Source organism: Taudactylus pleione, unplaced genomic scaffold (assembly GCF_031769625.1).
Source record: "Taudactylus pleione unplaced genomic scaffold, aTauple2 ptg000082l, whole genome shotgun sequence".
Taxonomy (NCBI): Eukaryota; Metazoa; Chordata; class Amphibia; order Anura; family Myobatrachidae; genus Taudactylus; species Taudactylus pleione.
Window position 1 is genome coordinate 2,302,799 of NW_028284484.1, and position 18,852 is coordinate 2,321,650.

Consider the following 18,852-nt stretch of genomic DNA (forward strand, 5'->3'; position numbering starts at 1 on the left):
AGATTGCAGTACCAGGGGCTGGGGGAGATCCGGGGGCTTGCAGGGACTGAAACAGGCATCCCTTTCTCCTTTTATTTTTTCGTGGATCCAGCGGCGCCCTCTAGTGGCCGGCGCCCTTAGGCCCATGCCTAAACTTGCCTAATGGTAGCGCCGGCCCTGGCCGGACAGATGATCGCCATTTGTGGGTAGGGTGGGGGGCGGGGCCACGTGATCGCATCATTTTGTACTGGCATTGTGCAGCAGGGGGCAGGGCCAAAATGACACGATTCAGAGTGAATCTCTACACCCCCCCCCTCCCCGCTGCATGTTTCACAGATAATTGCGGGGGAGGGGGGCGGAGGCCGCCGGGAGGCTTGCCTGCCTTTCTGGGGGCCCAGGAGTGGCACACGATTTTTGGGAGGCTCCTGGCCGATTCGGGAGGGTAGGCAAGTATGGCTAAGAATGTAATTAAAAAGGAATCTCCAGGTAATAATATAATATCCATTCTAGTTCCAAATTCTGTCTCCCCATCTCCAAAAATAGTTGGAACCAGGGAGATAACTAACAATTGCTGTGGGCATAGCAGTAATTCGAGTGGTGGTGGCAGCTTAACTCCTCTGACCACATGAGCATGCACAGGGAAGGCACATACACAGAGTATGTCGGCATTAATAATGTCACCATGAGAATGTCGACATGGTCATAATATAGCTATTGGTCGTGTCGACTCTCACCATGTAGAAACTGATAAAAAGTCAACATGTTAGAATGTTGACCTATCGTCCCTAGTGACCCAGTGGTGACTTACATGATCCTGACGGCTAAAGTGGCTCCTTTACCATCTTCCGGGTCCCGGCTGTCATGTGACTGTCAGTACCAGCTGTGCCATCTGATGGAGCTGCATTCCGGTGAGTATACCTGCCCTAACACTAACGCCTAACCCGAACCTCCCTGTAGTGCCTAACCGTAACCCTCCCGCCCAGCAGCCTACTCCTAATGTTAATATTCTGGCAATGTCGGTATTTCATGTCAACATGTTGCCTGTCAATATTTTACCAATGTCAACAACATAACTGTCGACATTGTGCTATTGTCGCCCTAATTATTACATCCACATACACAGTGGGGACCCATTTGGTGTTCTTAAGAATTATCATAGTTCAACTGAAAGTCCAAATGGGGCCCAACTATGCATGCATGCTGCGGCCATTGCAGAGAATGGACATGTATTGGCAGCCCACTGTCACTGCCATGCCACATATCAGCGGCACAGGCTGCTATACCAGTAGTTATGCCCTTGCCTGGGACATTTGATATTTGGGACATATTCAACAGTGATGTGCGGTGAGGTCAATGGCTGGGGAGCCACACTTGGAAATGGGTCTGAGTGCTGGGAGCCTGTCTCACCCCCTACTCACTGTAACTCTCCTCTCACTGCACTAAGCTTCAGTGTCCATTGATTCTCCTACCTGCATCACTGTATCTTTTTGATCCCTAAACCCTTCAGTGCACTTTCTGGTCACAGATACCTGCAAGGTGTTCATCAGTGCTCAAGGCACCTGCACATACTCAGAGGCATGCCTCTATTAGCTCTCGTTCTGTGCAGCCTACTGCCCATGGTGTGGCCCTGCCCCCAGCTCTGCAAGCCGTGTCTGACTGTACAGAAGCGAGGCTGAGCTGTTGCTGTCTCATCTCTCGTCTCCCTGCAGTCCCAGGTAGTTCAACAAAGCTGGTGAGTATTAACTATAAAAATGATTACAATAAACAAAGAAGATGTTTATAAGTTATAAATATCTTTTTCGTATTATTCTAATCATTTTTATATCAAATCTCAGGAGTATGACAGAGAAGGCTCTGCCTCTCCTGCCTACCCTGACTGCACATCCCTGATATTCACTACCATCGTACCAGCAATGGACGATAGTTTAGTTATGATAGCCTGGAGAGTTTTGAAAACAAATACATAAGCCCCGAATGCTTGTAGGACAACTCTTTGAAAGTTTAGATGCTCTTATTTATAATGCAATATTAATCATACTTGCCTACCCTCCCGAATTCCATGGGAGACTCCCGCTTTAAGGTGGGAGCTCCCGCTACCCCGAAATATACAGTGAATCCCCTGCTTTCTCCACTACCCCATCAAAAATCCAGACTGCACATGTGCGAGTCCGAATGTGACGGGGGGCGGGGCTTGAGGATGTCACAATTAATACTATAGGCCGGCCACCGCAGGTTTGTGAGTAGCGGTGGCCGGCCACTTAGCCCGACACACAGTCACTGGCTTCCCCAAAGCCCGATTACAGCGTGGACGGCTGTATGTAAAATCATAAGCGGTAGAAGGGCGGGTGGTTGGCAGCGCAGCCTGTACGGCCACAGTGCCCTTACCTCGTCTTGACATTGCTGCGGGACCTGCTCCCTCCGCTCTTTCCTTCGCTCCACGGCAGCCACGCTATCATTGCAGGTACAGTGAGAACTGAGCAGCAGCAGCAGAGTCATGAATACCTGGTAAGTAAAAAACTGTGGAGACTGGACACTGGCCCAGGAAGGAATAGTTGAGGGAGTCAGTTAACTCCCAGTACACACTTCATGGGGTATTATTTCTATTATTTACAATAGAGGGGGCTGTGTAGTGATATATAAGGAGAGGGAGCACAGCTTACAGAACACTGACATACAGTATTATTTACAATAGAGGGTGCTGTGTAGTGATATATAAGGGGAGGGAACACAGCTTCCAGAACACTGACATACAGTATTATTTTTATTAATTACAATAAAGGGGGCTGTGTAGTGGTATATGAGGGGAGGAGGACACAGCTTCCAGCACACACTGATATGTGGTATTAATATATATATGGGAGAAGACTGTACATATGACACATCCTGCACCGCTGCAACAGCATTGAGACACCAGCCAACGCCAGGGCCGGATTGAGGGCCACATGGGCCTGGAGCTGAAAATGACCAAGGGCCTATGATGAGAAGAGAGGAGGTGTGACCAGTGCTGTGTGGGTGTGGCTAGTGCCATGTGGGCGTGTACACCCTTATTCTCTCAGACCCAATGTCTCCCTAAATATGTAAAAGAAAAAAAATGCTTAATTTTGTGAGGTAAATAGGCTGACTGTGTGGAGAGCAGATGGCCAGTCAACATCATGTTGTCATGACAATGGGCCTATTTTTATGTGGAGGCCTGGAGCTGTAGCTCCATCCGCCCCATTGTTAATCTGGCCCTGGCCAACGCACAGCAACTGGACAGCCGTGACTCTTACCCACAACCGCATTTTGCAGTATCTAAACCTGATCTCCTGTTATTGCCAGTGTCTCACCCCTGAGTAGATATAGATATGGGTGACGTCTGGGTACATCTACTGAATGGGATCTATCAACTACCAAATAGATACGCCCATAGCATACCTCCCAACATGACCCTCTCCAGGAGGGACACAATGCTCTGGTCCTGGACTTCCCTGGTAATTTATGATTGGTGGAGGCTCCAGAGGTGGGGCTGCGGTACATTCCAAAATTCAAATAGGGGAGTCACACCAACTGCCAGTGAGTCCCAGCCAGTGATGTTTGGCAGCGTGTGAAATGACAGTTAGTGAGGTTCCCCTATTTGAATTTTGAACAGCACTGCAGCCCCACCTCTTACCAGGGAAGTCCAGGACCAGAGCAGTGTGTCCCTCCTGGAGAGGGTCATGTTGGGAGGTATGCCATAGTAATAGCTAGACACGCCCTTAGGGCAGAGCATGGCACACCCCCTCGATGGCATATACTACAACCGACTATAATCTCCCTGAAACTAATTTTCAAAAGTAGGCAAAGTATGATATTAATAATATATGATTTAAATAATAGAATATCTTATGACCACTTCAAAAATGTGAATAATAAAAAAGTAAAATGTTTATTAAATGAGGAACACCATGGACAATAAAAGAAGAAGCTTCCATATGTCTAGCTCGTTATGTAGAAATCGGGCAAACAGAAGTCCACCTTGCATAGCCATCTGTAAAATGCTGGGTGGAGCTGCTATTCTGTAAACCTTTAAATGAAGGGTGATGAGTAGTTTTCATAGCAGTTTAACTGTGCAAGCAGCAGAATACAGTCCAGTAAGGAAATAAATGGTCACAGTGGAGTATTATTAGTTACAGTTATCCCCTGTTTTTCCAGTGGCATTTCACATAACGCTGGGTTCAGGTCTTGAAATTCCTTGGAGTCTGTTCTCTCCTCAAGTCCATTCCTCTTTGCCATCAGCTGACTGATCTCCAGGAATGTTTTGCCCTTGGTTTCAGGAATAATAAAATATATGAAAAGGAATGTAGCTAAACAGATGGCAGCAAACAGGACAAAACAGTACGGTCCTAATCCATTCTGCAAGGGAAAATTAAGAGAAAATGTGATCAAATTTAACACAAACACAGCACATCTATAATATAATCTACGTAATGGCAGTCTAGTGGCTACCATCAGTATTTTACACTGGCACATTTGCACCATCGATAAACATCCCTGTGGGCTAATCAGGTAAGAGAGGCATGGGCCTAGTGGTGTAATGGGGAGTGGAGCTGGTGGTGGACCAATCAGAGAAGGGGGCTGATTGACCCATTCGAAATGGGGCAAAGTGCCATGTCCACTGCGCTGGAAAGCAAAAAAGAAAATCAACAATAATTTGTTGGCAGGGAACCACTGGATCTCCGCTATCGGTGGCAAACCATCAATGATTGAAGGCCATCCCTAGACAGAGCACCAGGAACAGTAGTAGCAGAATGGAAGTCTGTACCCATCATCCCATGCTGGGGAGAGGTGGCACTGACAGGAGGGCACAGATCCGCAGTCAGCTTTCACTGTTCCTGATGCTTTGTCCTCAGTGCATGTGAGCAGGGAGGAGGAGCCTCTCTCCTTCTGGTGGGGAGTAATGCTGGACATACACTACAGCGATTTCAGGCCGATTGCCCGATTTTAGACGCATCGTACAATGTGTTGCAATTGTGTAGTATTTAGGTAGGATATGATCCGATGCGTGCTCCCGCCGCTCTTAAAACGTATTGTATGATCAGATGTGCAGCCCATGTTATCTATCATAATCGTATGCAGATCCTGTGTGTGAAAAAAGCACCAAATCATGTGGTTGGGACTGACAGGGATCTGCCGGGGAATTCAAGGGAAAACGTACAATGAATTGCATCGTACTACTGTATGGCCAGCTTAAGGGGACAGAGCTAAGAGAAGGGTGACAGGTAAAGAGATTAGAGAGATAGAGGGTGGGAGGAGGAAGTGGGAGAAAGAGGTGGGAAGGGAGAACAAAGATAAGAGAGAGAGAGAGAGAGAGAAATGGGGAGAGAGGACAGTGATTACAGAGAGACAGAAGCAGGAGGAGAACAGAGAGAAATGGAGAAAGATAAGACGGACAGAGATGAGAGAGAATGGGAGGGGGGCAGAAATGGGAAGATAGACGTAGACATTGAATAATGGGCACAGTAACAAGTGACATGGCAAATGACGGGACCAGAACACTAATATGCTTTTAAAAGGTTTTAAGTTATTTTTTTTACTTTAGTCACGGCAGCCTATACCAGACACTAACCCATGGCAGCCTATACCAGACACTAACCCATGGCAGCCTATACCAGACACTAACCCATGGCAGCCTATACCAGGCACTCACCCATGGCAGCCTATACCAGGCACTCACCCATGGCAGCCTATACCAGACACTAACCCATGGCAGCCTATACCAGACACTAACCCATGGCAGCCTATACCAGGCACTCACCCATGGCAGCCTATACCAGGCACTCACCCATGGCAGCCTATACCAGACACTCACCCATGGCAGCCTATACCAGACACCCATGGCAGCCTATACCAGACAGTAACCCATGGCAGCCTATACCAGACACTAACCCATGGCAGCCTATACCAGGCACTCACCCATGACAGCCTATACCAGGCACTCACCCATGGCAGCCTATACCAGGCACTAACCCATGGCAGCCTATACCAGGCACTCACCCATGGTAGCCTATACCAGGGACTCACCCATGGCAACCTATACCAGGCACTCACCCATGGCAGCCTATAGCAGGCACTCACCCATGGCAGCCTACACCAGGAACTCACCCATGGCAGCCTATAGCAGGCACTAACCCATGGCAACCTATAGCAGGCACTCACCCATGGCAGTCTATAGCAGGCACTCACCCATGGCAGCCTATAGCAGGCACTCACCCATGGCAGCCTATAGCAGGCACTCACCCATGGCAGCCTATAGCATGCACTCACCCATGGCAGCCTATAGTAGGCACTCACCCATGGCAGCCTATAGCAGGCACTAACCCATGGCAGCCTATAGCAGGCACTAACCCATGGCAGCCTATACCAGGCACTAACCCATGGCAGCCTATACCAGGCACTCACCCTAAGAAATTCAAAGATTAGCCCAACAATGAAGTTTGACAACCAGTGTACACTGCCAGCCACCATAAAAGCTGCAGGACGGGAGGCTTGGCGAAACATCTCAGTGGTGATCACGTATGGTATAGGGCCTAAAGGCAGAGAGAGGGAAACATGTTTTTTATATTATTAAAATATAATATAATAATATATATATACTTTTGAAAACTCTTTATATGAAGCATAATACAGTATCATAATTAATATTCTCACTATTGCAGCTTTATTGTCCCAGTCTGGTTGTAGACTGCACCTCGTATGTCTGTTCATAATGACTTTCTACCATTTTCTGAGAATATTGTATGGCTGTAGGTAGAGATGCTCAAAATTTTTGAACTGGTTCAAGTTTGGTTGAATATCCCTGGCTTGATGGCCATGAACATGTATGAAGTACAGTACAATCACACTTTAACCCCTATTGGATTCAAAATTTGCAAATGCCGATTGCGTTCAAGGTTTACCTATTAAGGGCCCGATTAAGAGATGAACGCAGTAGCACATCCGCTGCATATGTGTACACAGCAGCTGGGCTAAAATATGCAAAAGCAGTAGGAGGCGTCTACGTAAAAAGACGCCCACTGCCGGCTTCCCTGATCAGATACTGTGTCTGAAGATGCAGTTATCGGATCAACTGCGTGACCATCAGACATCTGAGTAACCCTCAGGTTACTCAGGATGTCTTGGAAGGACGCAGCCATTGGCTTCTGCATGGCCAGAAAATGGGTACAACACGCCCCTGTTTTCTGTAACACTTCATGTCGCCGCTCTGTCACCACCCCAAACGCCAGCAGCAGGTCAGTCATGCTGCAGTATTTGGCACACTGGAAGCGACATCACAGCCCAGATCTGGTCCTGCAAAGTGCGGTTTATGCGCATACACAGATCTGTGTGAACATTGGGTTTATGTACATCTCTGAATAAGGCCCCATGTCCGATGCTCATTGTAAAATGTTAATACAGTGTTTAAAAACTTACCATGACCTGCTGTATTTCTCAAAGCTATGAATGAGTGCCACCAGTATAACAGATCGTATTGGTAATACCGCATAGAAAGCACATTCTAAATGCATCAGTAGAACGCACGATAGTCGTCATGTGTTTCGTCCTTTTTCTCAGCGCGTGTTTGTGAGAGCGCTCTTAAGGTTTTATATTAAATTGGGCAGAGGTGCAGAAATTGGGCAGAAAATCTTGAAATCCCGGCCTGCTTTTAATACTAAATTTACTATGCAGCACTTTTTAAAGCCACTGTGCCCTTAGCGGTTTCCACCACTGGGTTTAAAGAGGCAATTTTATTAAGTACAAAACCAGGCATGTTTTATATTGAATACAACTGCACCTTTAAATTAAGCGTTTGAGGACGCAGCGGTTTTGAAAAAAGCTGCATAGTAAATGTACTATAGCCCCCAAACTGTTTATTAATTGACAGTGGCCCAGTAATGATACAGATAGATGGGCAATAATGAAAAGTTATAGGACTTTCTAGTCAGAGAATGAATCTCTCCCTTTACTGTTTTACCTCACACTCACCTCTCTCACACACTCACCTCTCTCTCTCACACTTACCTCTCTCTCTCACACTGACCTCTCTCACACTCACCTCTCTCTCACACACTCATCTCTCTCTCACACTAACCTCTCTCACACTCAGTAAAATTAAAATGAAAGATCTCAAATATGCCTTTACCACAATCTACTTACTGGGTCCTATGGCATGACCAATGACATAGATGATGACACAGGCAATGCTAAGGTAGGGCATCCAATGCACGGTGCTCTGAAAGGAAATGAGTTATGATTAACACAAGTAAATGGCCTCAATACATACATTTATGACCACCTCTCTCTCCCTTTCAAAAAGAAAAATAAAGGATTATTTCTTGGTGGATGAGGCAGGGGAATGATAAGCACCTGGGTATGAGGAGTGTGAAACAGCAGCCGCCAACCTGCCGACACAGGAAAATATATTTTTTTCAGGACAGGCAGGCAGGCAGGCAGGCAGGCAGGCAGGCTGGAATACCAGTCTTACTATGTTCTGCCAGCCCGGGTTGCTGTGTATAATGTAGTTAGTGGAAGGCGTGGGACCTAACACATTTTATGTCTTTTCACCCTCATTAGTTTGAGGTATAGATTATGTGTTTTTGAAGAAAAATGACATGACTACATATACATAGCTTTAACACATGCATCAGAGTTCATAGATTTGCAAGTACCTGTTTTTCCAAAAATAAATGTATTATATTATTTGCATCTGTAGATCAGTAATGTGCCAGCTCTGGGACAGGACCCCAAGAAGATATGTGGAATCTGTTTTGGGATTTAAGATCCAGGATCAAACTGCACGTGGCGTTCCAGAACAAATTCACACAAAGATTTGGCACCACTGGCCTAAACCACGTTGGTTATGCCCAGTACTTAAAGGGGTCCTAGGGAAGTGCTGGAACTCACCGCCCCCCCCCCCCCCCTCAGTGCAATGTCAATAAAGGGACCGCGTGCGTGCCGTTAAAAAGGGGGCATGCTCACAAAAGAAAGGGGCGTGATCACATAATAGTATTCCCGAAACAAATTACGCCACACACTAACACATTCTTGATTCACATTACACCACATAGTAGTGCATCTTATTCATGTATGACACACTGCAGTGCCCCTTTTACACAATGCCCACATTTGTGTGCCTTATACACAATGCCCACAGTAGTAGTGTCCCTTATACAATGCCCATAGCAGTAGTGCCCCTTATACAATGCCCACAGCAGTAGTGCCCCTTACATAAAATGCCCACTGTAGTGGTGCCCCTTACACATAATGCCCACTGTAGTAGTGCCCCTTATGCAGTGCCATCAGTAATGATGCCCCTTATGCAGTGCCCCCCGTAGTGGTGTCCCTTATACAGAGCCCCCTTTATGCAGTGCCCCCAGGAGTAGTGCCCCCTATGCATTGCCCCCATTAGTAATCCCCCTGTAATAGTACCCCCAATAGTAGTGCCCCTAGTAGTAATGCCCCTGTAGTAGTTCCCCCAGTAGTAGTGCCCCTGTAGTAGTTCCCCCAGTAGTAGTGCCCCAATAGTAATGCCCCTCTTTAGTAATGCCCCCAGTAGTAGTGCCCCCTGTAGTAATGTACCCTATTGTGAAGCCACTTACACAACAACAAAAAACAACTAATACTTCCCTTAAGCCCCACTCCCCGTCTGATCTCCCTGGCTGCTCCTCAATCTGAACTATGGGAGAGACGTCATGACGTCTATCCCATAGTGCACTGCACACAGCGGGACCCGGAAGCCGGAGCTCATGAGTGAGCTCCAGTCTACGGCTGGTGCTGTGGGAGGGAGCCAGGCGCCTGCTGGTAACAAAACCTCAGCGGGCGCCCGGCAAATGAAGCCTCCCTGTGGCACCGGGGTTAGGTGGGTTGGAGGAGGCGGTACTGGTTCCGTCTCCAAATAGAAGTGATGAACGCAGTTCTGGCCCATTCAGGCCCACTTTAACCCCCGGTTATGCCACATTATTCATCACCACATAGTTACAGCAGTCCAAGCTTTTTTTCTGAAGGTCTACTAAGGAACAATGGCCCTGATTCAGACCCACTCGCGAGCGGCTGTCCGCTCGCAAGTGGTTCGATGGTCTGCACTGCGCATGCGCGAGATGCAACGAGCGAAGGACTTTCCTTCGCTCGTAGTGTCTGATCAAATGGGGCGTGCTGTCGATGTTGATTGACAGCATGCCCCCTTTGGTGGGCATGCCGGGGGCGTGCCTGCCAGACAGAGGCGTTCCCAAGGGAATGCCTACCGTCAGAAGCTGGCCCCACTGACATCACTAGTGATGTCAGTGGGAGTGATTTTGGCTCTGATAGAGCCAAAATCACTCCTGGCAGGCTTCTGCTCGCAGTGGCGATGGTCGCGATGGTCAAGACCATCGCGACCATCATCCTGCACGCTCGTATATGCTGTGGGTGGTGGCCCACAGCTATACGAGCGTCCAGGAGGACGCTCCATATTTATGGAGGTGGGCCCTGATTCAGAGCCAGCGCTCTGGTCAGAGCGTCCGGCTCTGAATCAGGGCCAATGAGCAATTCACAGAGAGCAATACAATGTTTAATTCACACAGACAGATATGTAAACAAACCATAAGAGAACATTGCTGTGGAATGTACAGGGACGGAGGGGCGTATGTAATAGGCTGCAGGATACAGGCTCTGGCCAGGTTGGTGTTGCCTCTTAAATGACTGCCACTTTAATAATACAGGCAGACTCGCCAGAATCTTGTCAGAGCTGGCATCTCGCATAGGGGTCTATTTATCAAGCAGTGAAAAGCGTGGAGAAGTGTGCTAGTGGAGAAGTTGCCCATAGCAACCAATCAGTTTTGAAATAGCATTTATCAAGTACAGTCTATCAAATAATAGGTAGGATTGGTTGCTATGGGCAACTTCTCCACTGATCCACTTCTCCACGCTTTTCACTGCTTGATAAATATACCCCATAAGCCCCTGAGTGTTTATCAGAATAAAAGATGTGCCCACCTGATATACAAGTGCGATGGTTAAAACAATACAAGCAATGCAGCATGTCCCGAAACCTAGGAGCAGAAGTAACCGTCTACCCCAGGAGTCCACAATGAAAATCTGAAGAAAGAGAGATTTAAAGGATATGATACATTGGGAATATCTGTATAGACATTAATCTAGAGATAAGCGATTTTACATAACAGATGCTGAACAAGAGCAACATTTATACCCACATTAGGAGAGGCACACATGACTCTGCAATAGGGGACATAAATTGAACTATCAAGGATGTGGTCATGTGTAAAACATTTCTACTCCCACTCTCTTACTGACCTTCCTCAGTTGGGCTGCTGCTCTCTTCTACCAAAACTGCCCTCACCACGCGTTTCGTGGTGAGGGCATTTCACCCTAATATATAAGGGCTTTATCATAGTTCTGATAAAGCGCTAATCTATTAGGGCGAAACGCGTCAGATCCCATATACAGCACTTTGATCTGAGCTAAAGACACTGGAGTGTCGTGCCGAATACAAACCTTATGTAGGAAGCATAGCGCACAAGATATCATTGTGGTGTTTACACTAGACCCCGGTGGATGCTAAGTGACCAACCTGAGCTGGAACACACGGGAGCCAAACAAGATTGCTGGAGCAGGGCTGCCCGAATCAGGCTATTTCCCAAAGCAAACCCGCGGTTCAGGTACACCTAGTGCGGTCAAAGCTTGTGACATCAATTAAGCTTTATAAACATTACCTCGCGGTTTCTTCCTATTTGGGACTATTAAATCATATGTGATCCTCACAGAGCATTCTGCACGGGATATTCTATTTATACACATGCAAGTGGAATACTACCTAACCATCAGTGAACATTAGATAAAAAAATATTTTGTTCTCTCAATAGGTGCTTTTATGGGTCTATTCCAGGGGTCTTCAAACTTGGCCCTCCAGATGCTGTGGAACTACACATCCCAGCATGCACTGCACATAGTTTTAGCATGCTGTTATATCAAAAAGGTGGCAGTGCATGCTGGGATGTGTAGTTCCACAGCAGCTGGAGGGCCAAGTTTGAAGACCCCTGGTCTATTCTATTCAATGTATTGAATGTTGAAATTATACAGATCGTTTTATACAATTTGTGATCTAAGATTTATAGTTATTCCTAATAATATATGTTGAAATGTTTTGTTATATATGTGTATTTTATTCTTATATGTGATTAAATTATTATTATTGGGAAACCTGACTGCTATATAATTTTTCTGTCATTTCACAACTTGGTTCTAATAAATAAGTGCAGTCCCATTCTTAGTATATAGTTTGTCTTTCTCTGGGTGTACACACACCCTGTAATTGTGGACTTGCAGCTGATACGGTAATTATAGAATTTTTTTTAGATTTGGTGACACAATAAAATAACTATAAAGATTCTTAAAAGCTAGATTAGCGCTGAAGTAATTTGTTTTTGTTTTTTTACACCAGTGTATGGACCTGAAAACAACTGAAATCCGGTCTATACCGTCGATACTAAGCTCTGGAGAGTGATAAACTGGAGAGTGATAAACTAACACCCAAACAGCTCCTATCTGTCATTTTTCAAACACAGCCTGTAACATGACAGTTAGGAGCTGAGTGGCTGGTAGTTTTATCACTTTCCAATTTATCACTTTCCAGAGTTTAGTACATCTCCCTCATTGCAATCAAACGGTTCAATCTACCCAACCGTTGTTCAGCCAACTTCATGCTGTGAATGGAGGTCGTCTCCATACATCGCTCCTCCTCTCATCCATCCACAGGGTCATCTGCACTAATCAAGCAGTGCTTAAGCTTCATAGAAAAGCAGATAATAAGTTAGATCGGCAGCAGGCAGGTGAAGCCTCGCTGGGACAGAGGCAGCCAGTGGGCAGCCTATTGTCTACAAATGATTTAGATGAATACTGAGCGCTTGTGTACAATGTTACTGACCAGTTCAATGCTCTGACTACACACATAGGACTTACTGCAGCCAAAGTCATCACAACATTGACAGCTCCCGTTGCTACGGTTACATACTGAACTGTGTCATCCGGAACTCCAGCTGTTCTGTATATAGTGTCTGCATAGTAATAAACCTATGAAGGAATAAGGTTCAAGTTAAAGCATGTTTTCAATAAAGAGTTCAACTTCAAATACAGAATTGCATTGACACTGATCCAAAGCCATTAAATATATTTTGCACTTATCCTTGTACAATCCTTTCTGATTTCGTATCATATAAGTAGATGGGACAGATGTGCCACTTATTATCATTGTTTGTGTATTTATTGGACAAAATGGCGTTTAGCTTGTACTTATGTACTTATTACATGTATAAGAAAATGGTAGCATTTTATTATTAAAAAATCAACAATTAATCACTTTATTGCAGTGGTGGAAATGGTGACACAAAAATGACAAAATGCAAAGATGCTAAACGTAGTCCACTCCTCTTGGCTTCCAGACATAAGGACTGTATCAGGGTTGCATGTTACTACTGTAATAAATGTAGATATTCACCCAAATGTAGCATTTCACATGTCTATGTGGCCGTATAGCTCCTATTCATCTATTAGCAGTCTTCACTATCAGTGTGAAATTGCACTATCCCTGCACCAGGTGCAAATAATCTGTTGGTAAACTCCATTCAGCACAGCTTGCAATTCCTCCTGTACGCCCATGATAAGCCCCCAGTACAGTTAGCATACGTGCGAATGCAGATGTGTCCTTTTTTTACTGTTGCCCCCACTCGGACCCCTCAACGCGCCAGGTCCTAAGGGACTTGGCATGCTGAGCGTCTTCTTCTGCTCAATATGTGCGTCTTATTTGCATAATTAAAACACATAGAAGCAACAAAAATGCATTGCTAGTGTACACTGATCAATGGGGTGCACGACATTTGTACATCTGTGTGCACTGAGTCTGAATCTGTGTAAAATTGATGAGAGCAGCCGCAGTTTTTCCTCATGCCATGTGGTTAAAGTCACAACCCAGCGTCTGCAGTACACTGTGAGCAACATTTCTCTGCGTCTGCGATACAACTAAGACGCAAAATTTAAAGAGAAATATAGTATGAAAGTAGATAGTAGAAATATAGCGGCCCTCAGTTACACCCAGTCAGCCACAAATGGAGATACAACTGAGATGTGTACAACACTGAACTGTGAATAGTTCCTTGGCTACTGAGCATGCCCAAAATTACAAACTGTAGGATGCATTCAACAAATGGGTCATGTTCATGAATTAGCCCCAAACTGTACACCTGGCATAATCCATTCATCGCTGTTAATGTCATCCTAATGTCTTTTTGATGACCTTACATAACACTATCATGGGAAAACCTGGCTGTTGTTGGTTAGGCCTCAATCTGAGGATGAAGTTTTCCTACCAAAGTTACAGCACAGAAATACAACTACACAGCACTTTGCGGAGCTGGACCTGTGCCCATATGCTGTGTTGTCCTTAAAGCAGCTACCTTGTCTGGCCCTGACTGCGCGTCAGCTCTGTAAATGCCCTAAAGAAGTGATCTATTAATTAATATATCAAATTACATGAGAATGTTTTAGTTTATGCTATATTAACCTCAACAATGATGAGACATAAAGTGGTAAAACAAGAAATGAATCTGAAAAGATTTTCAAACATTTACACAATCTGCAATTCAGATTGTATCAAGTGAAATTGGCATCCACCTAATCTGTATATAGCTATAACAGCCCTGATCTTCATCTGACTACTCCATTTTCTGTGGGAGGGAGTTCTAAAGCATGTTTAAATGTATACATTTTATCATACTTACCTACTCTCTCGATTCGGCCGGGAGCCTCCCGAAAATCAGGTGCCGCTCCCAGCCCCCAGGAAAAGTAGGCAAGCCTCCAGACCGGCTGCCGACCCCCCGGGCCCCACTTCACCCCCCCCCCCGCAATTACTAGACAAACCCCCCCCCACAGCGGGTGGGTGGCGATGATGCAATTCACGCTGAATCCTGTCATCATGACCCCACCCCCTGCTTCACAATGCTGATAATCTCAATATTGTGTAGCAGGGGTGGGGCGGGGCCAAAATTATGTGATTCCGTGACTACGTCCCCATTACCGGGTAATATGCTTGGCCACGCCCAATATGCAGCGTCATGTCCCCCTGCTTGGCCGACCTGGCAGACCCTTCCCGGGAGGGGCTGTCAGAATGTCGGCAAGCATGCATTTATTAATTATCATTGTGCCTGCTAAGAGTTGTACGCTAATCTTGTCGCTAAAGCGTTTTACGCAGATACTGAGAATTATTATGCAAATGTAACAGCCGTCAGGTTTTGTATTGAGGCACCGACAGGATGCTTTGCAAATCCAAGTGGCTGCGTAAAAAGTTACAACATCTGCGTACAAAGACCTGGCATGTAGTCACCAGCCCAGCAGACAGAATTCAGGCGCCGGAATCTCGACAGCAGTCAGAATCTGAACTTCAGAATTCCGAATGCTGCGACCCCGATGGTGAATATTAGGGTTAGGGGTAGGCACTAGGGGGAGGGTTAGGCTGCGGAAGGGGAAGGTAGGGTCAGGCTTCGGGGGGTGTTAGAATTTGGCTGCTGGGGGTGGAGGGTTAAGGTTAGGCTGCGGGAACTGTGGGTGTAGGTAGGGTTAGGGGAAGGGTTAGAATACTTACCTGCATGCATTGGGATTTCAACCGTCAGGATTACGCTGTCGGCATTATTAGCATCGGGTTCGCGTACCAAACCCCAATACGAAGCATCGGACTCAGATCAGATGACCCTATGGCTACTCAGAATGACCAACAGAACAAAGACACATGCACCAGTGAAACTGCATACAAAGACGCAGTTGCTGGATCCCTCACACCTATAAAATGGTATGCGGTCAGGAAGCCAGCGGTCGAAATGCCGACCGCCAGCTTCCTGACTGTCAAATCCCAGCATGGGACTAATGATAGACATCAAAATCCCGACGCCTATCATTATCGACCTACCGAAACCTCGACGCCCGGCATAACGAACGAATGTAAGCCGGGCGTCAGGAGTGGACAGCCGTGGAGGGGTTACGTTTAGGGGGCTCCTGGGTGGACTTAGGGTTAGGCAACCCCCCGGGAGGGTTAGGCTAGGGGAAGGGGGGTTAGGGTTAGGCACCACCGGGGGAGGTTATGGTTAGGCACACCCTGGGAGGGTTAGGTTGAGGAGGGGGTTAGGTTTAGGCACCCCTGGGGGGAGGTTAGGGTTAGGCACTAGGGGGGGAGGTTAGGGTTAGGCGCCCCTAAGGGAGGGTTAGGGGGGGGGGAAGGTTAGTTTTAGTATAGTTACTTACCTTGTTGGGATCTTCACTCTTCTGTCTTCCGGCGTGAGTATTACATCCGCCGGGCTCACGTCTGGCGGTATGTCATACCGATTCCCTATAAAACGTCTGTGACACGCCTATACAATGGTTGCGAAACACCTGCGTTTTTCTAACCACCCCTCAGTTACCACACATAACCTGTATCTGGGCCTGATTAACTACGGTACGCAATATTGTGTATGCACGCAGTTCAACTGCGATAGCATGGTAATCCATTGCGATCTCAATGCAAACTCAGCACTACATAAGGACGCCCACTTTACATTGCACACATCCGTAATACTTAGCAGAATAGCGAAACCATCGGTACAGTCGGGTACCATCACAGCCTCACTCACACAAGCCAGAAATTGCTAACTTCTGCGCACGCTATGAGACCTCAGACTGAGTATGGCATCGCAGTGGATAATTTATGCATTGCATTGGGACGCCTGCATATCGCAGACCACCCCCGTCACCACCCACAAACGGCACTTCCTGTCAATCACTCTGCAATGGGTCTGCGTAGCTGCTGCGATCGCAGTCCCGATCGCAGTGGCTGTTTCGCGCATGCACGCACAGTGCGAAACAATTGCCAGATTGTGTGCGTAAGCGCAGTTGCGTACAATAGTGAATCAGGCCCTCTAACTGTCAATCACTCTGTATCTAAATCCTCTCTGTGAGCGACATCGCAGAGGCACCAAGACGCATGCACCATGCGACTGACACGTGCGATGTAATAAAAACATCGGCCAACTGCATAAATATCGCCAAAGCGTATATCTCTGAATGAGCCCCATGGACAGTGGTTTATTTAAGAGCAAAGTTTTATCCGTATTTATGGACACAGGGTACAGAAATACATCATACAATTTAATATGTAGCATGTGCAATTATATTCACACTTTTACAGATACATTTTTTTTTTACTTTTTACAGTCCTAATTCCTCACTAAGTTGATATTGCTATTTATGTATTACACCACAACCTGTGATGATTTCTGTCATGAGTTTTTTTCTCTACAGAGAACATGCCATCTGGGCAATGCTCACATACATGTCGCAGCAAGCTTCCGCATTGTTACAACAACAGCACCACTGTCACTTATATAGTCATAGCAATGAAAATGTCACTGTCACCCACATCTCACACATCGTGTGCTTTGCTGTGCTCATCTTGCAAGAGCTCTGCAGAATATTACTACTCCTTACTTTTACAATTATAATGGTGGAAGTACAGTTAATAAGGCCCATTACTACATTATAAAGTTTCCAGCTCACCGCATTTATCCCAGACAGCTGTTGTCCCATGTTCATGACAATAATACAGATTAGCTGCCAGCGAAGTGGGCGGAAAGAGCACAGGTTTTTCACTGAAAGACGTCCCTCTGTTTTCTCTGATTGATCTTCTTGATATATTTCCTTAATTTCACTATCCACATCTTCCCAGCCTCTTAAGCGTCGTAGGTCTTTGAAGGAAAACAAATAGACGGTGGATTTAGCTACCCAGTATCATGAACTTCCATGGTAATATCTACCTTATCCATCAACCATTCCTAAAGCTACTGTATACAAAATAAAATGCTGGTATATGCAAAAGCTAAACAGCCAAGATGGGAGGGAATCGGTATGTAATGCCGGCTGTCTGGATGCCTCCTGTCACAATACTGACAGCGGCATCCCGATGGTTGGTATCCCGACAAGGGTCAGGTAAGTATACTTACCCTCCCCCCTTCTCCCCCTAACCCTCCCTTCTTGTAGCCTAAACTTAACCCTCCCCATCCCACACCCTAACCCTCCACGTTAGTACCTAAACCTATGTCTCCCCCCTTCGCGCCTAAACCTAACCCTCCCCCTTTAGTGCCTAACCCTAACTGCCCCAGTGTTGCTTAACCTTAACTCTCCCCCCTAGGGGTACCGAACCCTAATGCCCCCAAAAAACCTAACGCTAACCCCGCTATGTAACCTAAACATAACCCCCTCACACCTCTGCGGCTAACACTAAGTACGCCCCGGACTTACCTCGTTCGGGCAGGCGTCCTTCTGTGTACCGGCGTCAGTATTAAGATAGGCATCGGTATTTCCTAACTTAAGTCCCTTGTCGGGCCTCGCGGCCGCCGGTCTCATTACTACATCCCTGTCACATACCTTATTTATCTTAAGCATGGTTTATTTTCACATTATTTGTCTATAAATGAGCAGTAAATCATGAGGCCACTATTTATTTTGCATGTTAGGCATGTCTCTGTATATATATATATATATATATATATATTGTGATAGGATCACTGGTAAAGTGGTCTGTGGCAGGTACATTTGTCCCAGATTCCTGTCTTATGTGTTTTAAACCCCCAGGAGAAAGTCTGCAGTGTAGCAGGCTTGAGTCTCGGCTTTTTGAAAAGCCGGTTTGGGACCTGGGGGTTGTGGGTGAGAGGAGAGGGAGGGCTCCACCCACGGCCACTCCAGGTTTTTGGGTCTTGCAGCCTGGTAACAGGCTTGTTAGGGTTTCCACCTGAGAGTGGCCAATATAAGCCTAGTTTGTTTAAGGCTGAGTGTCTCACCTGGGAGAGCAGGCAGGGAGTTTGCTCA

At 46.3% G+C, this 18,852-nt stretch overlaps 1 protein-coding gene across 1 annotated transcript in view; it reads right to left on the minus strand.

Annotated features, from left to right (window-relative positions):
* Positions 1 to 4,104: 4,104 nt before the first annotated feature.
* SLC2A5 (solute carrier family 2 member 5) overlaps positions 4,105 to 18,852 on the minus strand; it is a 64,920-nt gene continuing 50,172 nt past the window's right edge. Inside the window, exons 7-12 of the mRNA XM_088468225.1 lie at positions 17,545 to 17,732; positions 12,928 to 13,038; positions 10,945 to 11,046; positions 8,131 to 8,206; positions 6,397 to 6,524; positions 4,105 to 4,350 (exon numbers count right to left, since the gene is read on the minus strand). Coding sequence (XP_088324351.1) covers positions 4,105 to 4,350; positions 6,397 to 6,524; positions 8,131 to 8,206; positions 10,945 to 11,046; positions 12,928 to 13,038; positions 17,545 to 17,732 — 851 coding nt within the window. The remainder of the gene's footprint in view (positions 4,351 to 6,396; positions 6,525 to 8,130; positions 8,207 to 10,944; positions 11,047 to 12,927; positions 13,039 to 17,544; positions 17,733 to 18,852) is intronic.